Genomic DNA, 27,904 nt, shown 5'->3' on the forward strand with positions numbered 1-27,904 from the left:
ATCATGCTTGTATAATGCAAATAACTCTCCCTACAAGTTTTAACAGCTGATGTAAATCCATTCCAATATGCCTTAAACCAGATTACAGTGGTATCCCAAGAACGTGGCAGAGGAAAAGTAATAGGCAAGATATCTTAATAACAAAGTAAAAACTGCATTTCAGTATGAAAAAGTAGGTAAGTATTAATCCTGTGGAGCTGATTTAGAAACTTCCATCAAAATTATCCCTGCATCCCTCTGTATACGTTATGGAATATGATGTGAAATTATTCAAATTTATCACATCTCATCAGAGAATGTGCAAATCCCACCTCCATGTGTTTCCACTCCTTTTTTTCTGTGCCCCTGTGCTCTGCGCCCTCTACTGCCAGGTAACTCAATGACTCATATGTCATCCTGCCCAACATGCCTAACTTTTTCTGCCATCACTGCCATGATGGAGTGAGGGAGAGAGGGAAAGGATGTTCTAAGAGGAGACACTTTTAAGCACAGCTATCTCCTATCCTTGCCTCTCCTGTGAATTACCAGTGTTAAGCAAAGAGAGGCTTAACTCACCACCTCAAAGTCTCCATTTATTACCACATGGACATAGACTGACTCTGTTATGGCAGGTCCTAGTTTGAGTGCGTAACTTTTCCTACCTTCGTATACTTTGCAAATTTTGTGTGCAACAGCTAGTACAGTCTGCAGTTCACATTTTATGCAAACTAATTTATGAGCTCCAGCACATCTACATTTCATCTTTGTTTACTCAGCTTTCCTGTCTCTCCTTTTATAACTCCACTATCTTTCCTACTTAGTGAAACTCCATTGCAAAATCCTCTAGTTACATTTGAGTTTTCATTGAGCAAAAGCAGAGAAGTTAAGCAATGCCTGTTAAAACCATGCGACATTCATTATCCGTATGTGTACTACTTACTTTTTGTCTGCCCTAATTTCCTTTTCCTATCTCCATCCAGATTAGGAGAGAAAACTTTAAGGAGATAAACACATCCCTGATGTAATACATCTACCAGGTTACATTTGTAGCAATTAGCAAAACACAGAGGATAATCTAAAACATCATTTAAGCCTTCGACACAGTCCCCCACAACATCCTTCTCTCTAAATTGGGGAGATATGGATTTGATGGGTGGACTGTTCAGTGGCTAATGAATTGGTTGGAAGGTCGCAGCCAGAGGGTAGTGGTCAACGGCTCAAAGTCCAAAAGGACACCGGTGACAAGTGGTGCTCCTTAGGGGTCCGTGCTGGGACCAATGCTGTTTAACATTTTCATCAATGACATAGACAGAGAGATTGAGTGCACCCTCAGCAAGTTTGCAGACGACACCAAGCTGAGTGGTGCAGCTGACATGCCAGAGGGATGGGATGCCATCCACAGGGACCTGGACAGGTTGGGGAATTGGGCCTGTGTGAACTTTTATGAGGTTCAATAAGGCCAAGTGCAAGGTCCTGCACATGGCTTGGGGCAATCCCAAACACAAATACAGGCTGGGCAGAGAATGGATTGACAGCAGCCCTGAGGAGAAGGACTTGGGGGTACTGATGGATGAAAAGTTGGACATGAGCCAAAAATGTGTGCTTGCAGCCCAGAAGGCCAACCGTATCCTGCGCTGCATCAAAAGAAAAGTGACCAGCAGGTCGAGGGAGGTGATCCTGACACTCTACTCTGCTCCTGTGAGACCCCACCTGGAGTTCTGCATCCAGCTCTGGAGCCCCCAGCACAAGAAGGACGTGGACCTGATGGAGCAAGTCCAGAGAAGGCCACAAAAACGATCTGAGGGCTGGAGCACCTCTGCTACGAGGAAAGGCTGAGACAGTTGGGGTTGTTCAGTCTGGAGAAGAGAAGGCTACGGAGAGACCTTATAGAAGCCTTTCATTACCTGAAGGGGGCCAATAGGAAAGATGGTAACAATCTTTTTAGCAAGGCCTGTTGTGACAGGACAAGGAGTAATGGTTTTAAACTAAGGGAGGGTAGTTTAGACTGGATATAAGGAAGAAATTTTCTGTGATGAGGGTGGTGAAACACTGGAATGGGTTGCCCAAAGAGGTGGTAGCTGCCCCCTCCCTGGAAACATTCAAGGTCAGATTGGATGGGGCTCTGAGCAACTTGATCTAGTTTAAGATGTCCCTGCTCACTGCAGGTGGGGCTGGCTAGAAGACCTCTAAAGGTTCCTTCAACCCAAAGCATTCTATGATTCTATGAAATGCATTCTGTTTAAATGCAAAAAGCTTCAGGGCAGATTCATAAATATTATCAATCTGCAACTTACTACTCTTCCACCTCCAATGATCATTACTCTGTCACTGTCATAACAGTGTAAGACATTCAGCATTTGTTAGGTAACTCCTTGGAAAGTACTAATTGAGAGAGTCTACTTATATAACTAAATATTCAATATCTATAGTTAAAAAGGAAAAAAAATGATAAACCAAAACAGCCCCCCAAAAAATACTCTTTCTTCAATATCTTTGAATGGACAGTTTCAGAAATAGTCAGGCTCTATTCTTCTAGAGCAGTCTAGTCTTTACGTGCTTCAGTTGAATTGTTCTTTTTTCATTGCTTTGAGCTGAGCAATCCCAAGATGAGCAAATTTTGCTTTTCCTTGATTAATACATTTTTGAAATCTATTGTTAGAACTGTATTTACAAACTATGATCATTACTCCTTTTGGATTTTCAGAGCTCCTAATCCAAAATATAGATTTAATCACAGCAGTAAATACAACATCTCAGTCTACAGAAGGATGTACTTTTGGCCCTTGGGAAAAAAAGCAAGACATTTTCTTAAGCTAGGAGGATCTCTCATATATACTTATGTATGCAAGGTTGCATATATATTTACATATATACGCATATATGTATATGAATAAACATGTATTTATACACATGCTTTTTAATTTCTCTCAATTTTTCCCTGTGAGCTACCTAGTCTTTTTGAAATTGTGTCTGATATTTTGACACCAGGAGGAGGTGTAGCCAACATTCATCTGAACACAACCGGGTTTTTCAAATGGCGCTATTGTGCTTTTAAGCTCGTTATTTTATTCTCTTAAAAAGAAGCTTCAAAGCTGAAATAAAATTTCCTGTAAGCAAAACCACACCAATACTAAAACAAATGGCTAGAAAACTTTTCACTTTTTCAGTTTCAAACAGCAAGCAGTAACAATATAAACAAAAATATCTTGCAAGATGTTTTTGTGACCCTGATTCTTGTGTCTCTGGCAGTGTCAGTCCCTACAAAGAGCAAGTCTGGAGTCTGCAGAATAGGAGGTCTCCCAGCACTAGGAGAGGTGCTGGTCACAGTCTCATGCTTATTCATAAAGCTTTCAACAGACATTACACAGAGTAAGAGGAGATTCTGCTCATCGATTGTCCATTTACGTTGCAAATCTCCATTTTAGAAACCGATAATTTATTTTCCATTGCTTTTTCCAGAATGCTAAGTTGGAGAAGTGTTTTGGTTAAAAAGATTAGCTGTGCCTCAATAGTTCCTGTCTATGATTTTAGTTTTATCTGTTAATATTCATCAGCAGTTTTAAGCAAGTTTGAGGATTTTCTGTTAAGCCCATGATTCAAGAACTTAAACCTGCACTTGACTTGCTGCCCACTGGCACCTTTCTGGAAGGAAGGGGCTAAAGCTGGGACCTGAGAAGGGATCTAGTCATGGGTCTGGATTGATACCTCCATCCTGTCAAGCTTAGATTTTTTGTACAGAAGGGTTTTGAAACACACATGAAGGAATTACATAACACTATAGAGAGGATTAATCTTCCCAGTTCACCACTTGAATCCATGAGAGCACATGCTGTAAACTGACTCAACCTGCCCACTGGAAAGAATTACAGTAACACTGTCAGTTGGAAAGTAGTAGGTTTTAATCTTTTAATTACTTAACTGTTCTGTAAAATTGGACTGCTTTTGCAATTCCTTAGCCAAATCAGTGAAAGCGTTCAATAGACAGTGTTCACATGATCCTTTTGCCTCTCTTCCAAAAAACTATGGAGCTAATGGAAGAAATCATTGCAATTTTCAGCACTAGAGGTGGCAATTAGTCTGCACTGTGATCCAGCGTGTGAACTTGGGGATCATGAATTAAATAAGGAAATGTCAGCAGAAGGGAGACAGGTAGTCATCAGGAGAAATGGTGTTTTGTTCTTTCTTTAACCAAAGAACAGCCTAACTCATGGTGAAACACAGGGACACCAGTCACCTTTTAGCTAAAGCTTAATTTAAAACTCATAAAAATTAAAGGTAACCTAACAGCAGCCTCAGTGTGGCCATAAAATTGTGAGAAAAATTGAAGAGAAGAGTGACTGGTCTGATGTACTACAAACATCCTACTGTAAATTAAATACCTACATCTCTTCCTAAAAATGGATGTGTAAAAAGGAGCATAATGAAATATATCTTTAAAAATGAAAGTGCATGCAGCATTACTAATAGTCATTCATATCAAGTACAGCTGGAAGCCCTGGATGCCTGTGTGGAAACACTAATCTGTAAGCATCTGTAAACAATGAAGGGTCCATCACTTTGTAAGAACGCAGTAAGCAGCAGGAAGCTCTCATACGGATTTATTTACTTATCAATGTGCTTCTAGGAGAACAAATCTTTTCTCAGTGAATTATGCTTTTAATAAATCATGTTGCTGTTGAAAGAAGCTATTAACCAATGTCACCGTGAGTGCCATCAGAACAAAGTATCAGTGCTGTCAGTTAGCAAGCAGCAGTCTTGTTGAAGTCTTATTAAATTACAGCAAAACATCTCAGATGTTTTAGGTCATATTGCACCCAGGGGATTTTACTGCCTTTTTCTTTTTGTTGTTCTGACTGAAGTTCATCCCCTTGTTTTGTCTCCTTGCAGGCTTTTGTTCATTGCTTGACCAAAATTTCTGCAGAATTTAAGCCAGGGTTCTCCAGAGGAGCAGAAGTCTGCCCCATCTTCCTCTTCTGCTTCGGAAACTGGGATTGTCTCCAAAACATCTACACACTTCAATGCTACACATTACCTTTCATCAGAGGCCATGGGTCAATCAAATGGAGTGTTTGGAGAGAAAAGGAGTCAAAAAATCCCTTCTTCTGTGAAACAGACAACAATAAGGACATGCCTTCTGTCTACATCCACAACTATACTGCTTTTTAAGAGAAAAACATCCCCCAGCTCAGTGACACTTCCTAATGTTTACTGAGCTATATGGAAGTGGAGAAGAAAAGAAAAAAAAATGAAAAAGGAAAAAAGGAAAAAGAAAGAAAGGAAAAGAAGAAAAAAGAAATCAGAAGATGCTTTTACAAATATAAAAATTCTTGTTTATGGCTCATTTAACTGCAATTAGATATTACCATCAGATTAATTTTTCAGTGTTTCTTCCTCTTTTTGTTCTCCTCCTCCTGTATTTTGTAGTATAATTTAGATAATGTGAGCAAACCAATCACAAAAGCTTTGTGGCTTTTTTATTTTCAGGCCTTCTTTTAAAGACAGAGCAGCAGTGGAGCAGGAGGGAGGTTGTGTTGCTATGAACTGTCCTGCAAAGCAGCTTATCAAAGACTTCCTCTACATTAGCAACTAGATGTCTCTAGAAAACTGATTACTGTACATACTTCTTTTTCAGTTAGAAAAATTCTAATGAATCCTTCTTCTCTAACTGCTGGGCTTAACATTTCCCGAAGACATGGTGGATGTCAGGAGACTGTTAAAGCAGGGAGCAAGTTCATGATAAAAAGATAGCATACCAGGGAGACTGTTCATGTGAAAAAGGTAGCATACAACTCCCATGTTTCAAAATTTTACAGGATATTTTCAGAAAACCCTTAGAAGTAGGTTTTAAAACTTCTTGTCCATATTATTCAGCTGCAGTCATGGTAGAGGCTATAGGTGGTGTTTTATGGCTTGAGGCTTACTTCATTTGCCTGTGGCTATCATTTCTGCTCGTGAGAACACTGATATACCTAGAATGCAAATGGCCTTTTGCCTGGTAGTATCCAGTAACTCAGTAACAGGCTCTGACTTTCACTTTTTCTCCACTCATATTCCACTCATCTGAAATAATACCTTGGTACTGACCTTCCAGATAAGGATACAGAATTATTAAAACACATATTCTGCTACACTGATGAGAAGAGCCAAAATACCTTGATTTAATCATATTGACTCTTAAAATTAAAAAATAAAGAAAATAACTATATCATGCCTTCCTGACCTTACAAGTTACTTAGCAAATCTTTAGGGGCCAAGAGCTATAAGGCACATGCAAAAGACATACCTCAGAAAGTGTTTAAATCAGTTTACACAGAGATGACAAAATGTCCCTTGAGTCCCCTTGGTCTATCACAGATGAAGCAAACTTGCAGCCATGTTCTAAGCAAACTTGTAAAGGTGATCCCAGCAACACCCACTCACTCTAGTCCTCTTACAGCAGGGATTTTTAATTGCCGACCAAAGCCTGTGCCAACAGTCCTGCTGTGGGGACGCACAGATACAACAGACGCCACAGTGGAGCCCCTCAAATGTCTGTAAGTCAGAAGTGGCCATTGCTGACTACGTTGTATTTCACGCAAGTTACACATACACGGAAAAAGGCCAATGTTCTTTGAATGAAGGCAGGTTGTGTAATTACTGCAGGTCTGAAGAGAGTGTGTGTAAGAACAGACCTCTTTTTAAATACTACAAACTAATTTTTGAGAGATAGGAAATTAGTCTGATGGGGCCTTAAGGGAACCAAGATATGACCTTCTCAGCAGCTGAAGATAGAGAGCTTAGACTGGACTAAGTCAGTGATTACAGGGCTTATTGTAGCATCCTTTTAGGCTGTAACAGAAAAGGAAAAAATCCATGCTGCTGCTTATCTGGACTTCAGTTTGGGGGACTGTGAAGACCTCATTTAACTGCATGTACTTGCTGTTGACAAATTTCTGCAATGGTCTGACAGGTAGAAAAAGAAAGGTTTGTCTAAATGTAGCTCCTCAGCATAGTGTTACTCTGCTTTTAGATTATTCTAAAAAAGATATCCAGGGAGTGAGTTCTTTTCTCACAACTCACTTGAATTCAAAAAGGTTACTTTGCATTTCCATTATCATAACTGACAAGTTAATTTGTTGCAGATGTTTTGAAGAAAGTGTAGAAATAGTAAGAGAAAAAAAGCATTTAAAAAATCACCTCCTAAGTTATATCATTTTAAAACTTTCTAAAGAAGGCAACGACCAAAATTCCTTGTCTTTTAACAGTTTCCTTTTTTCTTTGTCTTCAAAAAAACAGTGTAGCTCTGACAAATAAGAGTCAGAAGCTCAATGAGGAACAAAATTATATGCTGAAATGATGACGACAAGTGTATTTTGAGTGGGATTTTCAAAAGACATCTCTCTCTCAAGCTGCTGTTGATGCTGCCACAGTTCTAATACTGTTCTGTGCAAACATGGCAGAAAATATCCTGGATGAGAAGGTACAGCCAATTTATCCTATTGTAAGGATTCATTAAAATGCCAAAAGGAGAGCTCACATAGAGAAAAGCTCCTATCCCTTTCTAGTCATTCCAGGAGGATGGTTTTCTAGTTTGGTCAGAGTACAACTCCTGAAGATCATCCTTCTGTTAAGATCCAAACCTGAATCATGAAGACAATGAAATCCTACATTTCATTCAACAGACAGGTAATTCATCTTACTCAACCCCCTGCCCAACAGCTTGCATGCCAGTCTTGCTGCTTTGTCAGCTCGGAGCAGTCTGGAACTTGCATGAAATTGCACGTGGGTTGCTGGAGATGCTTTAGTTATAACAACCATTTCTTGGTTCAAGCTTACTAAATTCAGATCAAAACTAGCACGACATTTAAGGCCCAAGCTTGAATCACTACTTGTTTAGAATGAACAACCTAATCTAATGTCAAAAATTAAATAATTTTTAAACTGAGTTTAAATCAAATTCAAAATATTGAAGAACATGGCAGTTAAGTAATCAACAGATATTCAGTTTTGGAAACTTGAATTTCTTTCCCAAAATATGAGACATACATGAAAAAAAAATATTTACAAATTTATAGCTTCTACATTTTAGGCCATACCCAGAAGAAAGCAAGCGTAAGTTCATATATGCACTTCCCTCATAGTAATTTCTTATCATAATTCTGTATTCATTATTAAGCTTTTAAGAAGTATGCTGAGGCTCATTTCAGTCTATTCTGTGAGCTCAGAATAATCCCTGAAGCTGAACTTCTATCGCTGAAGTTACACCTGAAAGTGTTAGTTTGGTCTTGTAGCTAGGACTACAGAGTAAGGATGTACCTCTGAATACAGGACTAAAGCCAGATACCTAGTTTCACTATGACATCCTAAAATCCTAATGGGACACTGAAATGTAACCCTATGACAACTAAACATTGCTAGTTATTTGACTCCCCCTGAGTTATATTCCTGGTATTACACTGGGCACTAGCCCAACTGAGAATTCTTTTCAGTATCAGGTAAGCCTGAAGGTATCCATACAGTTATTTTATGGACATTATTCCCAAAGTTCTTATGTCTTAAAGCATTTTAACAACACTTTTCTGCAACAAAGACTTTTTTTCCCCCTGCCAATGTTGATTAAACCTAACTGCTTCAGAAGTTCAATTATTCTTCTGAAAAAGAAAAAAAAAACCAAATTCAAAACTTTTAGCTAAAATGGATGATTTACCAAATTTGGTGCCTGCACTTTGCAGCTCTGTTGCAAAAACAAGATTATTTTTACAGATAAATTTTGCTTTTATTCAAAAACAACCTCACGTTATTTTAATACTTATTCATTTCTGTTTCCCAATGGTACACAAATGCATGAAAATGAAAACTATTATAGGCAGTCTTAGAAATTTATTCATACTCAGAAAAAGTCTTGGAATGTCTTCCAGTCAAATTATACACAGGGATGCAAGTAGGGTGAATTGTGGGAATTCTTTTTTCCAAAATAATTTCTCTATACCTACTTATCTGTAGTTCAGCTACTTCATTGAATAAGCAAATTGACCTGCAATTTCTTTCTGCCTGCATTAATCATACCTATTATATGTTTGAAACATCCCTTCATAGTGCGAAGGAATCACAATTTATCATTCAGGACCAAGACAGTGAAATGAATACGTTAGCCTTACTTCTTTCATTTACTTAGATTGAAATCTCTTCTCACTGTGCCCACTCATCACTATACAGCACTGGAGAAAAGCAGGTCTTACCTTTCCAGGTTAAGATCACTTTTCCCCTACATTCAGACACGATTTACAAATATAAAATTACTTTCTTCAAATAACCTACCTGAAACATAAGTTCAAGGTGTTATGGGCGTTTCTTCTAAATGCTAAAAACCACCACCAACAACAAACACACACACACCCCAAAGCCTCCCCAAGAAAGAAGAGAGGAGGAAGCATTTAGCAGCATCTTCAGAATAACTTCAGATTTTCATACCATGACAAACAGCACTCGCGAACACAAGCCAGCTAAGCAATGCTTCTCTCTTTAGTAAAAGTCAGGGAAAGTGAAATTGCCTTCTCTTAACACCCTAAATCACTATCTTCTTGTCCATATATACCTTTTACTTTTAGAAAAGAACTTTTAAAAATATTTAATATAATAGTAATAATATCTGAGGGGATAATGTTTCATCAGCAGAGACACAAGTAACATCTATGAGGAAAACTTGTGGCCTAAACATATACCTAGAAGTTCTAGCCATAGAATAAACTGGAACGTGATAGTCAACAGCACCCATGGATCCATTGAGCCCATGGATCATTTAGGACGTGTGAAGACTACTACAGCACTGGCGTGGTTGCAGTCCTGTCAGTCACACTTAGTGTCACTTCTTTGAAGATCAAGTGAATGATGGCAGTGTAAACCCTTAAAGAATAGGTATGCTGACGGAACCTGACACAAATTAAACAAGCTGAAAAGTGTGCATCATGGGGTACATTCTTCCATGGCTCACTCGACTTTGAAATTGTCCTTATAAATGCCCTATCATAAGATGGAAAGCTTTGGCTTTGCGAAGGCTATGGAGTTGCTTAATGCTCAGAATTTTTTTTGTGAGACAATACATACTTAAATACAAATTTTACTCAGAGTACTTACCCATTTTTCGAAAATCATTATTATTGTTTTTACATATAGCGGTTGTGGAGAATGAGTCACTTGGATTATTCAAAGTCCTGAGCATTGTACTGCAGGACTGAAAATTTTACATAGCCACTGTCTACCTTAAGCTGAGTATTAATTTTTTAATTACAGTTTCAGCAACAAGGAGTAAGAACCTCAGTATAAGAAACCAGAGAAAATGCAGTGTCATACTGAGTGCGGTGAGCACAGTGTCTCACAACGCGGTTTAGGACCCTGAACTTCTTCTATGCAGCTTTGTAATTTGTCATATACTTATATGAAATCTTAGTCTCTATGTGCACCCAACTGTCTTTCTTCAAGTCTATTGTTGCAGGTCGGACTGTAGACATACGAAATCATTACATAGAAATACATACCATATATTATATTCATTAATACTTAGTTTCATTCTTTGGGACTAAGAAAACAGCAAAGAAAAACTTACCATTCTTCTTATAGAACATGATTTCTCCTTTGAATTCTACCTTTTCCTCCAACGATTTCTCAATTTGAAGAATCATCTGCTCATTTGTTTCAGCACCAAGTAAAAATTTACAGCTGCAGCTCTTCTGCATGACTTCAGTTCGTGCAAATCCAGCAAGCTCGCAGAAGCCATCTGAGCAGTAAACAATAGGGAATCCCTTAGCCACCTGGGCATTGGCAAGGATGAAGTTACTATCTGTAGAAGAACACAAAAGAAAAACTTGAATTACAGTCTGAAATGTATATCATTTGACATAACAATTCCTTTAGCTTCATAGGAAGGCACAACTGGACACACATTTAAAAGCAAAATCCCAACAGCCTGCAAACAAGAATGCAACTTCCCTTTTTAGACCATTACTCTGAAATGAAGTCTAACAGTCCACAAATCACCCTCATACGATGGTTCCTCATGGCTATGTACAGCTTGCATCCTCAAGCAATAATTTATGGTAACTGTCCCTGAGATGGATGTTAGCACATTAAAACAAGCACTTGACCAAAGACTGGTGACAAACATGGAAGCTCTGGAGAAATTTCAGAGGTACTATGCTATGCTCCCACTCAGACTCCTCTACAGTCTGAACAGACACAGCTATATCTTAAAAAAACCTAATCTCTCCATGCTCTCAGTAAGCTAAAGTTGACCTTTATCAACACTCAGACTAATTTATTTTATATAATCTTGCAAGAGAATCCTTAAAATTAGGGTTAAGGTACATCCCGTGGCCACGTGGAATTGTTTGTCCTTTGTTTTCTCTTTTTTTTTTGTGAGGGGAAAAGATTTGATCCAAAAGCACTATCAGTTGTCTTCCAGAGCCCCACCATACTTCTCCCATATGAAACAGGCACGTCAAATATTTACCACCCTGTTACGCTTAAATGCACTTCATAATTTTCGTGCATGTAAGATGCAACTATCATGTATGTTAAATTCAAGAATAGTATATTGACACGGACATCAATCAACAAAAAGTGATATCCTAATCTGAGTTCAAATCTTTGGCAAATCTTGCAGCCTAATAGCTCATTTCCATTCCCTGCTGAAGTGTCTTTGAAGGTTTTGTGCCTTAGACTCTCATCTTCAGTTTATGACAACAACTATAGCACTTTTTAGGTCTTTTTAAATTAGCATGGAGACCCTTTCCAGATAATATGTGAAGTCCTCATGCAGTTTTTTTGCCTGTTTCCTTATCTTGAAGTGAAGAAACGCAGTGTTATGGGAGGAATCTGTCCACATTTCAAACCCAAGGAGGAAAGACTATTTTTTGCCTGTTGCTTATTAAGGAATGTTTACCTCACAGCTTGCTAGTGGGAGCTTAGGAGCAGTCTAGTCCCAAGACAGACACCTCTCATTTTTTAGAATTATCTGCATGTGATTTCATGTGCATGCTTTAAGGGAAAATACAATTAACTAACCCAGAATCCCTTGATAAATATTCATAAATTTAAAGAGAAGAATTGAACTATTTTAATAGAAAACTCAGGTTAATATGCCTAATCTGCATATAGGGATCTATTATTCATGAATGGGGAAGGGAGGGACAGAATTCATAAACTAAAATAGAGGAAAAAATAGGTGTATTTCAGCCTTAACTGTCACAAAAGTTTTACATCCATGAAATTCCAACAACTTCAGCTAAGTTACTCTTTATTTACCCAAGGGATAAAATACTATGGCTGCTACTGCTAAGATTACAGTAGTTTAAAGACAATGATGAGGTTTATTAAGTGATCAATTTGCTCTCGAGACTTTGCTTCAGGTACTCACCTTTTGCTTAAATCTAATTAAAGTATTGCAGTAAGTGATTGTTATATTAAACCAGAATTTTTTCATTTACCAAATAATGTGATTTAAAAATGCATTCTGGTTCAGTGCAGTGCTAGACTTAGCCTGTCATTTTTATTTGCCTAACTAGGGAATAAGTATCATTACCATTCATGCACTGACATGCTGTTTCTCCTGTCAACACAAAACTAAATCCCCACACTGCCAAAAGAATTAAAATCATATGCTTGCAGTGCAGTTTAATGATGGTGTGACAGTGTAAGACCTGCAGATCATGAATGCCAAATGCATCTGTAACTATCAAATTAATCTACTCCTGGGATTCTTATTATTCAAGATATAAATATGTGATGCAAAGACTTTTTTTTTTAATTCTTGTTGTTGTGAATGGCATGAGGCAAAATATGGAGCACCAAAAGGACAGAAAGGGTAGGGAGGATGCTCTTGGAGCGCAGGATCATTTGAATATAATTATGAACAGGAATATACTGGAGATTATCAAGTATATCATGATTTTATGAAAAACAAGGTGGCCAAACTCCCCTGTCATTCACTTCGAAATAAACCCAGAATACTTTCGGTTACTTTAACATTCATAGAAGGAAACAATCTACTTCTGAAAGCCAATCCAATGTCAGCTAGTATAAAAGGCAATCTTTCCGTTAGCATCAGCAGATGTCTGATAAGGCTTGTAAGCCTAATCTTACTGAACTTTTTGAATATAACAGTAAAACATCAGCTTCTGCAGGAGAGCAGCTCTGTGGAGAGTGACCTGGGTGGCGAGGGACCTGGGTGTCCTGGTGGACGACAGGTTAACCATGAGCCAGCAGTGTGCCCTGGCTGCCAAGAAGGCCAAAGGGATCCTGGGGTGCATCAAGAAGAGTGTGGCCAGCAGGACGAGGGAGGATCTTCTTCCCCTCTACACTGCCCTGGTGAGGCCTCACCTGGAGTACTGTGTCCAGTTCTGGGCTCCCCAGTTCAAGAAAGATGAAGAGCTATTGGAGAGAGTCCAGCGGAGGGCTACAAGGATGATGAGGGGACTGGAACATCTCCCCTGCGAGGAGAGGCTGAGGGAGCTGGCCTTGTTCAGCCTGAAGAAGAGAAGGCTGCGAGGGGACCTAATAAATGCTTATAAATATCTGCAGGGTGGGTGTCAGGAGGATGGGGCCAAGCTCTTTTCAGTGGTGCCCAGTGACAGGACAAGGGGCAATGGGCACAAACTGAGGCACAGGAAGTTCCATCTGAACATGAGGAAGAACTTCTTCCCTCTGAGGGTGACGGAGCACTGGAACAGGCTGCCCAGGGAGGTTGTGGAGTCTCCTTCTCTGGAGATATTCAAGACCCGCCTGGACGTGGTCCTGTGCAGCCTGCTGTAGGTGACCCTGCTTCGGCAGGAGGGTTGGACTAGATGACCCACAGAGGTCCCTTCCAACCCCTACCATTCTGTGATTCTGTGATTCTGTGATTCAGGAAAATAAAATCACAATTATATTTTCTGTATTTCTTGAGCTTAAAGTTGAAACAAAATGATAAAAGTTGCACCTGTAATTCCAAACTAGTAGACTAAGGGACATGTTTAAGTAATTTATTGAAAAAATTTTTTGCAATATTTAAGAACCAAGCAACATAATTTTGTCCAATAACTACCTATTTCATCAAATTAGTCAGTAATAGTTGTTAAGTGACAATTAATATTTACTTATTACACTAAGCAAATTTTTATTAAAGCATATCTTAAAATATTCTGGGTAAAACTTTATTTTATATTCTTATATATATATTTATATAGAATAATATATATTTAATATATATTTATATTTTTTATATTCTGTAATTTATTTTCATAGCTTGGAATCTTTACTATCACTTGTTATTCCTAGTGCACATAAAGCACCATAAAATATTTAAGAAAACAAGAATTTACATCATCCAGGCTTCAGTGTGACACAAATAACAAACCCAGCATCTAATTCCATGATCTTCAGTGATAGCTAGCTAGATCTTAGAAACCAAAGGAGGAAGAATGACATTCCCTTTAGAATAATTTGTTAGATATCTACGAAGAGAGCACTTTTGTTTGTCTTTGTACTTACAGCAGGAAAATTGCCACAAGTGATACAAACATTGGTCTGTATATTTTGGTATATGTTTATGTGCAGATTGCAACACTTCCATAATAACAAAGAAAACGTTGCTTTCCATATTATTCATTCAGTTCATCAGTCTGAATATTACATTATTTTATTCAGGTTCGTTGATCAGGAGACAGTACTAGATTACCGGTAGGATGTTGGGTTTTTTTCTTCCTTTAGACAAGAAAACATATCCAAGATAAATTCAAGACCTATTAAGAAAGATGTAATCTTGAGCCTTTGGGACTGTTTAGTAGTACAGGACATTTGCAACAACAGAGTAGAACTGCTGCAAATTTACAAACAACCCGAAATAACAGATTTTGACAAAACCACAAGTAGCACTCCAGCTCAGAAATTAAGTGTTGTAAGTCTGTGCAAAATAAATAAAAATATTCGAACTGTATATTAGCTTTGGACAAAAATACTTGGTTGCATGTTGAAGCCTGCATGTGATGTGTAAAGGACAATTTAAAAGCGTTTCTGTTCAAGATGGGACAAGAATCCTAGACACAAAAAAATCCAACAACATCCACAAAGTTTTGCTTTAGCAGGAAGTCAGCAGAGACAGATGAATATGACAGAGGTATTCCACAATTTAAAAGCGGATTTGTTTCAACTACGCTTCTTTTCCTTTAAGCTCATTTTATATGAAGATCAAATGACTTTTTTCCATGAAAGTTCGAAGGAAGAGTGTTAGAAGCTTGTATGCCTGCATTTGCTTTGGAAGCAGGACATATTGAAGTGGATAGGACATTGATCAACAGAACACTTGCATGGTTTCCAGAAACCTCTGCCAGACACATAGTGTAAACTCGGGGACAATGAAACAAGCTGAATCAGAACTATGCTAACTACAGCTTCAATCACAGGCAACACACCGTTGCCCTCTTTCCGTAACCTGATACCCAAAAATTTTAACCTAGGAAACAGAACAAGTTTCTATCACCTGCCATCTGATACAGAGAGACAGGTTCGTTAAAAGTCCCATGACAGAGTTTTAGAATTGAGATAATTAAAGGAAAAGGCTATTATGCAATTCCCTGCTTCATAATTAATGCACATAATTTATCTGACTGTTTGTAATGAGAACACGTTACAATTAAACTCAGCATTCCCTTGATAAATCTGTCATCTTATTTAGTGAAAAATGACAAAAGGGTTTTTGCTTTAATACTGTAGCTATGTCTGTTATGAATCTCATCGTTTTGCTTCCCCAGTTCTTGTAACGGTTCTTTTCAATCAAAGTCCAGATGGTTTCTGGAAGCCTTCATCTTTACCAGTGAAGAGAACATCTATCTGACTTCTTGTGCAACTGAGCACAGCCAACCACCATTCTACATTTAAATATTCTAATATTTATGACTTAAAAACGAAGGGGGAAAAAAAGCCTACAAAAGAAAAAACACGTGGCAATTGAAGAAGCTGTATTAATTAAGTGACACATAGTTACTCTAGTGAATGGAGAACAGTCTGTAATTCTTCTGGATGAAAGGATTTACTACATTTAGCTTTGATTCCATAGTTTCTACATGGCCAACTTAACAAGCGAAATCTCATTCCAGATTAATGCAAATTACTGTTACAGAGCACACAACCATATTACCAGTTAAGATTACCTAAATGAATGATTAAATTGGCATATGAAAATGCTTAGTTTTATGTCAGCACATTTAGAAGAAGGTGAGTTTAATTAGAATTCAAGTTCATTTACGAATTACTGTCCATTGAATCTGATTGAGACTAAAATGGTTTTATAATGCATACACTTTCAAATATTTAAGTTCTTCTTGAAAATCTCAGTGCCGTTAACTGGGTCACTAATGTGAGGTTAAGGCTTACCCAGATCTAGGTGAGTCAGAAATAAAGCAAGCTGATTATACTGGTACCTCTTCCCACTCTTCATTAAAAGTTGTTGTATATTTCAGTGAATTTACAGTAGTACAGTAAGAGGTAGGCAGGACTATTGCATAATAAACTATAAGTCTGGACTGATGAACAAAGGACACATCACTGTAAGCTGTATAATTTATTTAATTGGCCAAGCCATTTCAAATAAAGGCTGACATTACAAGGAAATGTATTCATGAAATTGGGTAACAGTTACAAACTCAGAGTACAAAACAATATGCAAAGTACCTAGATCTATGGACTCAGCTCAAGGGTGAGGTGCCATAGCTCCCACTTAACCTACATTGCCAAAATGAATTCACATTATGTAGAAAAGTTCTGAATTCAGTAGCTAAGAAATCAACCTTTCACTTTGCATTTACAATAATATTTAGTTTGACAGTGAAAATACTGTATAAAGTATTTATCGCTACAAAAAGAGTTCATCTGTAATGCAGTTCAGCACAGAGACATATAAGCAAAACTTGGGCATGTAAGTCATCCCCTAGTCTTATTTATAAACACAGAGCATAAGCCATTTAGGAGACTCCGTGTTTAACGATCTTGAGCATAGCTTTCAGTGCCATTAGTGCATCAGGTCAATACTAGATAATGACTGCAGCTTTCTTCTTGACCAATGAAAGTACCTGTTCCTAGCAAAAAGCAGAAAAAAAGCCAGACAGTATCACAGGGAAACAAAATCAAACACAAAACCAAAAATAGCCCTCGTTGTGAAATGGGCTCCAGGGACTAGTTTCACTTGTTATGGATTTTGCAGTGACTGCCAGCACACAGTGCTGACGTAACTAAAAAAGCTATATTGCAGTGGTCAAGTATTTGCATACTAGTAGCCAATTCTGTAAGCACTGAAATGCTGCAAGTGAACAAGCACTTGCTGATGGAAAAGACAGTAAAAAAGAAGACATTAGCAGTGAAGAAACACTGCAACTCATGAATTGCCAGCGCGTTGTAGCAACATGTGGTGTCATCCAGAAGTTCCTCAGTGGGAACTGAAGGTTCTTGTTTACTTGGCAGAACTGAACCTTCTATCCCTGAGAAGGGAGCTCAGCTGCTGTTCAGTGTTTCCTGTGGGTGCCCACTGGAGAATAGAGTGCACATATTCCTGCCTCCAAAGGAAGCATGTTTTGCAATTTCTCCAATAAAATACACTGAAATTTCAATTTCATCCATCAGGCAGAAGGGACATTTGTGTAACCCAGCGATATTTAATTTGTTGCTGTTCTGTTCACTTAAAATTCACCCAGAATGGTAGAAATGGAGTTGCTAGAAGTCAGACTAACACACTGATCTCATATGCTCAAACCATACAGCCTAATGATTTAAAAGCCTGGGATCATGATTCTGTTCCAAGTGTTCAACTGGGAGAAAGGTTTATAGATGAACAGTCCTCTTGAATAGAAACATTTTCAAAGACAAGAGACACATCTTTGTCAAATATTTATGAATGTGATCCTGTCCATACCTTCCTTTGTCACTTGTCTGAAACAGGAATGAAATAAAGAGTTAAAAGCTGTTTTTTACAGCTGTTTTAAGCATTATTTCACCTACTTAAAATTGGTGCTCAGTTCACAGACATACCAGACTTTCATTATTGCATAATATTTTGTTGTGCTAGTGTCCTACACATGCCATTACTTAAAGTCATGCCTGATGAGCCTGTTCATAATCACAGAATCACAGAATGGTAGGGGTTGGAAGGGACCTCTGTGGGTCATCTAGTCGAAAATAATACTACTGCAGTGGACAGCCCTTTGGATATTTGTCCTCAATGTAAGTACTGCATCTCAGCAACCAGACATTACAGATGCTGCTAACAGAGTTAGCGGAAGAATACAGGAAACAGGTTAATGAGCTGTTATTCCTGCACACCTGAGGGGAAGCTAGACATTTTGAACCCAGTGTGCAATGCCTTTAAAAGATCATGTTCCTGCCTCTTTGAAATCTGATGCTCTTTTCTTCTTTTGAGACTATGTTGATTACGGAGTGGTAGCTCAGGGGCTTGGAAAATATCCTGATCCTGACTATACTGGAAATCAGGAACTGGATTTCTTTGCAATGTGGTGATTTGGGGTTGAAGAACTATTTACCTACTATTAAGAAAGTTTCATCTTACTACTTGAAATGAGTAGGTTCTGTGGAAATTTTCTCCCCCTTTGGAAGTGACCATAGAAAAAATCACTCTGGTAAAGCAGGTCCTATATACAAAAGTTATCAGTAAGTACACAAAGAAAATATTTTCAACACAGAAATATAAAGGGCTCTCAGCATGAAGAGAGTGGAAAAGCTTTATGGTCCTTCCCCTTGCTTCTATCATGGAAGGCCAGATGAAGCTATCTATTGTCCACATGCTGAGCACAGACAACTTTCAGCCACTATTCACAAAAATAATGAAGAACAAATTACACTTGCAGCCCTGGAAATGGCCGTGGAAGAAACTGAGAATAGACTATGCCTTCTGGATGCTATTCTCCTCTAGAGACAGTGGGGCATCTCACACTACAGTTCCTCATCTGAACAAAGTGGTCTATCCTCAGAACAGACCCAGACTCAGGTCTGGGTTTGGCATGAAGGCAAAAGGGACAGTAGTCATCCTTCCTCAGCACCATCTGCCTAGAGCACCACTCACACTCTACAGAGGGTGATGCAGCATCCTCAGTTTTTCACCCATCACTATCACAGATACCTCTGGTCCTGCACATAGCAACAGGACACAGCTTTTGCATAAGATTCTTATTTCCACATTCAAGCTACCAGAATAACAATACCCACATATTTCTCATGTCAAAACCACTGGCTGTTCAATTACCACATGTTACTAATATATTCTCTGAATAAGAAAGCTTCGTCATTTCATACAAGTGTTATACTACCCTGAAGCTGTTACTCAGAGCAGCTCACAGCTGTTTTTCATGTATGCTAGCTCATACACATTGCTTCCGGGCTGTTCACTGTCACTTTAACAATCCTTTATGACCTCCATGACAATTTCATGCCAGCTTGTGGTGACTTCTGCTGTACTGATTTGTACCTATAATTATTATATTTCAATCTTGAAGTGCCAGAACTGTACAGCTAAAAGTAACAATTTTTAGCCTTTTCAGTTTATATGCTCCACTCTTAGTCCCTGAAATTAAAGGGTAATCTTGAGTTAATTTCAACAGGGAGAAGCAGCAGACTCCCATGTGCCTATTCCAATGAAATGAGTGCTCTGTGAACTGCAAGAATTCCTGCATGCAGTTTCCTCAGAGAAGCAGAACTAATCTAAATGATGCTGTGGAAAAGAATGTCTGTTCAAAGAATGTTCTTCTCACAAATTGGCAGAAATTATGTCAAAAATGGTTCAGAAAATGATGAACAGTGTCCAGGAGTGTCATTTCCAGAAAAGGTAGAGTTCTATATTCCACTATTTAGCATAACCATGTGTCTCAAACTCACCCTTTCTGAATCAAAATAATTCTAAGAATCTCCATATTGGGCTCACTGACATGGTATTCTTGAGCAAGATCTTTAAAAAATCACATATTTTGGGGGTGGAGAGAGAGGTTACATGTGAGAATGTAATGAAATTATTGTATTCAAAAGAAAATGAACCACCTTATAGTGGGCTTGCCAGCTGAGAATGATTTCATGAAAAATCCAGAAGAAAAATGCTGAAATCTGGAAGGGTCAGTGCAGTTGTTGAACAAACAAGCAAAATAACCTTAATGGAAAAGTAAAGTAGATGCCTGAAATAGACATAGGCTATTATTTAATAATGAAGCTGCTATAGACCTACTGAATGATTGGTATAGCTTAGAGCAGGAGCACCTGAGCTTAGATCTACTGATTTATGTAAGAAATCCAAATAATCAAGGAAGAAGCTGTTTGGGGAACCTGACAGACTTGAAGATAACATTGCCATAAGATAGACATCTGAAGAAAAATCTAGGTTTTGGCTGAAGAAGTGGACATGGTTTGAGAAATTCAAAACATCTGGAACTTCCATTCAGTAAGGAGCACATATATAAATAGACAGTAAAATTGTCAGGGTTTTGATTACCTTAGAAGAAGAAAAATATAATTTGGACTAAGTATTGTCTCAGTGAAAGAAAATCAGGCATAGGAAAAGACTGCCATCAAATAAATCCCTGAATTGAACCTCAAAGAACTGAAACAGTGCAGAGAAGAAACACACCAAAATCATGAAGGGACTGAAGATACTTGGTTACTCAAAACCTAGACTTTTTTATGTCTACTTGTTTTGTTTTCTTTCTAGTTCTTTGTTAAAGGAAAAGAAGTAGCTAAATAGCACAGAAGAACCTGTGGCATTTCTATAGCAAATGTTATTTTCATTCTGTTATGGAACAAAACCAATTCTCCTTCCCACCCACTTGTCCCCAAAACACTCCTTCAATAAAACAAAACTTACATCAGAAATAGACTCACATCAGAACAATAGGCCAGTGTTCAGTAATTAACACAAGACCCAAACCTCCAACACCCTGGGAAAATATTATCTATTAACTGTACTGCGGTGAATCCATGTTCCTAGGGAACCAAGTAACTTCTTTGACAATATATTGGTCAGAACATACAGATTAAATTTTGGGTTTTGACTAAATTCCTCTTACTGGTCCAAAATATTTCCACATAAAAAAATTTTGCCACTATACTTGCAAGACATTATCAATACTACTTTTATTCCACAGGAATGAAGTATAAAGCTGCTGCAATCAAATTCCAGTGTTTTTATGGGTGGCAGTTTGAAGTCTTGACTTGTTTCTCCAAAGCCCAATCTAGAGAAAGTGATGAAAAATATCTTGAGCAAGTAGCAGCAGATGCTTGTATCTGGTCACAAAGTTTTCATGTGAGAGAGAATAATCTTACTAATTCAGAGAGTTTTAAAATAACATATACTTACACCACAGATTAGTCCTCTATCTCATCATGTAGAAGTGACACGGAGCAAACATAGAGAAAAACACTAAAAATACACAAAGAAAAAGAGTTGCTAGCACAAACTGTGCAAGGTTCTATAAATTGCTCTTGCTGAAAACATCAAAAGTAGAAGAAAACTATAAACTAAAACATCATTATACTTCCACATTTCCTATGCAACCCGATGCTGTAGTTTTGGAAATTCATTGCTGTTCTAGATACTGTTTTAAATGTAAAAAATAGTTCAGAGAGACTATAAGTCAGTTCGAGAATTTAGCCAGCAGCATCACATACATCAGCAGAATGCCTTTGTTTCATCATCTTTTGTAATTCAGGTGGTCACAATACCAAAGCAGTGTAAACCTCTCATTTAGACTACTCAACCTCAGCATCAGTGTCAGGAGCCTCGTCTCCACTGAAATGGCGGGAAGTGAATTTTTCCAAGGGTTACTCAGAAGAAGGGCCTATATTTAACATATTGGTAGAGTATGGGGACTAAACTCCATGTTTGAGCTAGATCAAACCCTTTCTTAAAGCACAAGAACACCGTAATATCAGTAAACAAACCATGAAAGAACTCAAAAGAACCCTTCCGTACTAAGTATGTGTAGGTAGGCTTTAAATTTTAGAGTAAATGCACCTGACCTTGCCCATGTCTTTCCTTCTACTAGAAAAAACGCAAAGACCATCTGTAGGTGAGATGCTGCAGGACTAATTACTTAACCGGAAGTATTTATTCTAAGGTGAGAGAAAAAAGATACATCTTTCTGTTGCTGTTTTTGTTGGTTTTCTTTTTATTCTAATAAAATAAGGTGTATGAAGTAGGTGCGTGACCTCATGGGTTGTAATGTGGCATAGGAAAACCAATCCGCTTCAGACTGCTCCATATGTGTAAATATGAGTAAATAGGGTCATTACATATAATGCCTTAAAGTAACTTTCTTAAGTTACTTACTCTGAAAGACATGGGTGAAAATGTCACAAACTCTGCAATTACTGCTTAAAAAAAATAAAAATTGTGAAACTTGGTCTGTTATGACAAATACTCTCACACAAGCAGAGAAAACATGGTACAGTGGATTTTCGTAGGAAATAGTAACAAAAGTTGTACAGTGCCTTAGGTACTTGCCCTGGTTTTGGCTGGAACAGAGTTAATTTTCCTCCTAGTAGCTGATATAGTCCTATATTTTGGATTTAGTATGATATAATTGTTTATAACACACTGATGTTTTTAGTGACTGCTACGTAATGCTTATAGGCAAGGACTTTTCAGCTTCCCATGCTGTGCCAAAAGGGAGGTGCACAAAAAGCTGGGAGGAGGCATAGCCAGGACAGCTGACACAGGATGGCCAAATGGACATTCTCTACCATGACATCACGCTCAGTGTATGAGCTGAGGGAAGAAGACAGAATGGGGAGACATTCGGACTGATGGCATTTTGTCTCCCCAAGTAACTATTATGTGTGATGGAGCGCTGCTTTCCTGGAGATGGCTGAACACCTGCCTGCCAAAGGGAAGTAGTGAATGAATTCCTTACTTTGCTTTATTTGCATGCACCGGTTTTGCTTTAGCTATTAAACTGTCTTTATCTCAACCCATGAGTTTTCTCACTTTTACCCTTCCAATTCTTTCCCCCATCCCACCAGGAGGAGAGACCAAGCTGCTGTATGGTGCTAAATTGCCACCTGGGGTTAACCCACGACAACAGATACCATAGTTCCATAGGCTTAGTAATGCTATGGGAGTGCTACTGTAACCTTTACCTTCACTGTTGAGCCAGTGTTTTCAGAGCCTCTGTAGTATTTTTTTCCATTTATTCTTCTCATGCTCTTGTTCTGATATTGTTGCTCTCACAACCTTGCACCTGCAACCCCGAATAGTGGTGGGCTTTCACAGGAAGCAGCTCTCACTTGTCTAAGAATGACCCCTTAATTCCCCTGTTTTCCTCATCTAGCTTTGTAGATTCTAGTTTATTAGACAGAACCATAACACTGTGCACAACCAAGTAGAGCATAGTGATTTAAGTACTCAATAAATATTAACCCATAATATGTGTACACACAAGATTAATATGCAATAAATACATATCACTGCCAGCTAATTCATGTCTCGCAACCAGTTCTAACACCATCAGGGATGGGAACAACGGGGGGTGAAACGGGTGGAGGGGTGGTAGTGGTTCAGCAGGTCCTGGTAAAAAGTGCATAGCACTAGAGGAAAACAAGGTGAAGAATCATCTTCCTCACTGCCATCCGCTGCACTGGAGGAATGCCCAGAGCTCAGCTAAGGATCCCATCACTGCTTCTCCCAGCTGGCCCCTGGGGAGAGTTTTCCTTTTCCCTTCACACTGTCTCTTTCTCCTTCGTTGTTTTACCTTTCTCCTAAATCAGCTTTTCAGAGGCAATGTATGCCATCAACTGTGGGCTCCACTAACAAATCTCTGTGTGTATAAGCCTGTCTCATCATCTTTTGTGCAACACAAACTTCCTACTCACTCCTTACTCTTATGCTCTGCTCTTGTTTATGTAGGCTTATCCGGTCCCTCATACTTTCTGTGTCACCCAGCTGACCTCACCAACTAACCCAGTAAAAAAGTGCTTTCTTTTTTTTTTTTTTAAACTTGGGTTAAAGTCCTGCCAGATTAGCAGGCTGAATCCTGAGGTACAGATGAGAGCAGAACTTTAGTGCAAAGGACAGTGGGAGAACAGCATGGAGGATGAGGAGGGGGAGGACAAAGAGGAGCAGGAGGAGGAGGAGGTATGGGATCTCTCCCTACAGAGGTCAGCAGGTGGTAGGTCAGCTTAGCTATTTCTATGTATGGTAAAAATTGTAACCCACTTTGGGTCAAAACTGCCTGTGGTAGGGAGCAATTTGAGGAACAGCTCAAGGATGCAGTATTCCAGAAAAGGAGCTTCTTTTACCAACCATGTCAGAACCTGAATGCTGCTGCACTGTTTTCTGTATTAATGTAGACTCCAGTGTGGGAGTCATATCAGTGGAAAACTGAGCAGCCACAGCAGGAGCCAAAAAGCAAATATGTTTCAGGGAAAAATGAAGTGTCTCATCAAGGCAATCATCCAAGCACTAGATAACAAACCAGCATCTGACGCAGTGATAAATTTGGATTCATTCAGAAGAGGGATAAAAGACTCCCACCCCTTTTAGAACTCTTCCAGGCTTTTACTTTTTTTTTGTTTTTCTCTTTCATAAGACATTCAGATAGTTTTTAGCCTCAGCTTAGATAGAAAGACACTTCAGAAGGCTTCCCAAGAACTTCTCTTACTTCAGGAAAAGTTGATCAGCCTTCTTTCTCTCGGGAAAGACAGATAATCCATTGCTTAATTTCCCATTCTCTTAACAAAGCCTTGAATATTAAAGTAAGCAAGACTCACTTCTTTTCACTCCAGAAGACAGAAACAATGGAGAGACAGAACTCTGAAACCTGGTTCTGTTCCCCTTTTTAATTGCTATTCATTCCATTCCTCACTAGCTGGTGGTGCTGGCATAATTCTGTCAGTATTAGTAACTACTTGCACTTTCTTAGACTCTTAAGTTCTAGGACATTTTATGAGCATATGCATTAAAAAAAAATAGGTCTCAACTGCCTAAATCATGAACCAAAATGTAACTGAAGAGACAATAAAAAAAGTGGAGGGAGAAAAAAATAAAAGAGAGAAATTCAAGAAGATATTGCTATCAATATTCAAGATATTGCTATCAATATAATTAGCTTGCCATTTTCAGAAGATACTGTGGGATACAGCTGTCCGCACAGGTCAGATCATTAACCTCATTGTTTTGCCTCCTCATTCTACTTCATTAAAGAAATTCCAAAGGGAAAATTACATAAACAGTGTTTTGTTGATAGTATTAAAATATTTTTAGTATCAATACTATTATAGGAGGTATTTTTTTTCAAGAATACCTTAAAGTTTATTTTTCAATATATAGAAATGTTTAGTTGATTATTATCCTTTAAAATTAATTGGAATACTCTCACAAGACGAAGTTTTGGGTTTTTCAAACTTGTCTAAGCGCAGCGATTCCCCATCTGTCTAACCCGCCAACTAATCCATGATACATCAAAGGGTTCTTCAGAAGCAAGAAATATATTAGTTATTTCTCTGGAAGTACTACTAACAAGCTTTTAATTAACATTTACATTTTCTTTTAAAAATACCTTGTTCATATAACCTATGTTTCAGAAGGGCATGTCTTCTATAAAATTAGTCAAATAATAAAACATTCATGAAATGCAATAATTTAAACTGACACATCAAAATCTCAAATAAAAGGATTTTCATCAAGTATTTTTGTGGTTTCATAAAAAAAATAAACCAAAAGTAATGCAGATAAGCTATTTCTTTTTACCATTTCATATGACATGGTAATGAAAATGTAAAACAGCACACAGGGAATAAAAAACAATTAAGAAAAGAAATAAAGAAAACCATTTCCCAAAGCTTTTGTCCTTCTCAGGATATAGTCTCAATAATGGATTAACTGACATTTTTGCAGCATGCAGAAAAGTAAATATGCTTGGACTTCTGGAAAGTAATGCACTGGTGATCTTTCAGGAAAGGATTTTCAGTTTAGATTTTTTTCCCCACAGTTTTCATAAATGAGTAACAGGGAAAGTATGAATAGCATTTAGAGGACCAAAATGCCATAGGCCCTACATTTCCTTCTTCAGAGACACTCTTAGCAATTTCTTTCAGTTAGAGAGGTCATCCAGGTCCTCTGCTTTAAACAACTGAGAAGCTTATTTCTCATCCATTTACCCACCTGTTGTGGCCTCTGCTGCCATTGTAGTCTCCAGAACTATCACTATTTCTTTCAGCACACTGAATCCCTAGGAAAGGGCCTTTGTGTTGATTTTTTATAGTAGCTGTCTCTGACTGTATTTAGGAAATAGGAACTAATTAGAGTGGAATAGAAATAGCATTTGCCTCAAACTTGAATTAAGCAACGATCTGAGATTCACATATTCTTGATCTTCAGCCTACTGTACTGAAAGGTTAAAATATACATAAGTTAGTCACATTGACCCCCGCCTTCACAGCATTTAACAACTATTCTTCTTCCTGAACAATTTTCTCTTCCATTTATGCTTTCCTAGAAAAGAATGAGTAGCCTTGTTCAGAGTTTGGGCTCCTTGATGTTATCCTAGTCTTCAAGAGATGTAACAAAAAAATAATCTGCTATCAGCCACATATCCACAGTAGAAAATTGAATAACCTAGCAATCATGCACAAATCTGAGCTTCCACAAGAAATGAAGAAAATTATACAGCATACATTTCATATCTTCTGTAAAGAGAGGCAAACTTAAGGATTTCACTTTACTAATATATTTCTGTATGACAACACCATGTTTTTGACTAAAACCCAGCAATATTCACATTTTTCAATACATTTTGTATGCAATAATTTGAATGTTTAACTTCTGTTAACTAGTTGTTTCTCCATTTCTTACTAACATACCAGATATTTTCAGGCATTGCTCTTAGGTATGCTGTTTCACCCTTGAAGAAGAGGGAGCTGATGCTAATTGAGCCAGTTCTACTCAGCTGGTAAAACTAATGACTAAGTCTTACCTCACTTTCTGTAACTGAAACAAAATGAGAAGAGACAAATGACCCATTTTTGTGATTTCCAACTCCAGTATGATTTGTTTCTACAAAAATCTTTAAAAAAAACCCCCAATATCTGACCAAACACTTATGTTGTTATATGGACATGTACATGAGATTTGTATTGATTGCGACACAATATTTCTGTAACTGAGATGGTTCATTTCCTAAAGGATTTTCTCTCTGCAAAACGACAAGTAAACAGAGAACACATTCATAACAAGATTAATATGTGATCTGTAAAACATTTCAAGAATATTGTAATTCACAAGAAGCCTGTTTTTCAGCCATGAGGCAGATGTGTCCCATTGATGTCCCGCTGCGTTCAGCACCCCTTCTCTCAGAAGGCAGAATTGCTCATGGTTAACTGACACTGTTAGCGATGTATCGCCTGGTGCTTTCACCCAGACAATGTCCAGGACAACTTTGTTTTGAAAGCAAGATGAGGTGCATACATGCTGACTGCTTTGGACTTGCATTTTCTAGATTTGATTTCAAACTTTAGGAACATTTACAAGGTAAAAAAATCCTAAGGAGGCCTCTCACAAAAGTGTTATAGCAAGTCTGCCATAGAAGCTCCTTAAGTATCAGCTGCGAGAGAACAAAAACTTGATGTTTTCCAGTGTGATTTGTATCTCTTAGCCACTGACTTCTCATCTGCAGTCCATTCTGAAAAGAGCATCTTCATAACTCCGTTTCTTATGCCACAATACTTAAATCCTCTTCATTCTCTATGGCAGTACTCCACACTCCCTACATACACCCATCACAACTCCTTCAGTTCCTCCCTTTCTTCTACCCATTTTAGTTTGCTTCCAGTTCTGACATGAAGAGTCAGACCACATTTTCCTGGCCTGCCACAGTGTGCTTGAAGGCTGATTTGCAGAGGGGACCCAAGAGACAAGGATAAACAAAGCGGAACT

The 27,904-nt window shown here is 38.1% G+C and overlaps 1 protein-coding gene across 1 annotated transcript in view; it reads right to left on the reverse strand.

Moving 5' to 3' along the window:
- KCNH8 (potassium voltage-gated channel subfamily H member 8) overlaps positions 1-27,904 on the reverse strand; it is a 196,507-nt gene that overhangs the window by 121,263 nt on the left and 47,340 nt on the right. Inside the window, exon 2 of the mRNA XM_009938801.2 lies at positions 10,562-10,795. Within this exon, the coding sequence (XP_009937103.1) occupies positions 10,562-10,795 (234 nt within the window). The remainder of the gene's footprint in view (positions 1-10,561; positions 10,796-27,904) is intronic.

The sequence above is a fragment of the Opisthocomus hoazin genome, chromosome 4 (assembly GCF_030867145.1).
Source record: "Opisthocomus hoazin isolate bOpiHoa1 chromosome 4, bOpiHoa1.hap1, whole genome shotgun sequence".
Classification (NCBI taxonomy): Eukaryota; Metazoa; Chordata; class Aves; order Opisthocomiformes; family Opisthocomidae; genus Opisthocomus; species Opisthocomus hoazin.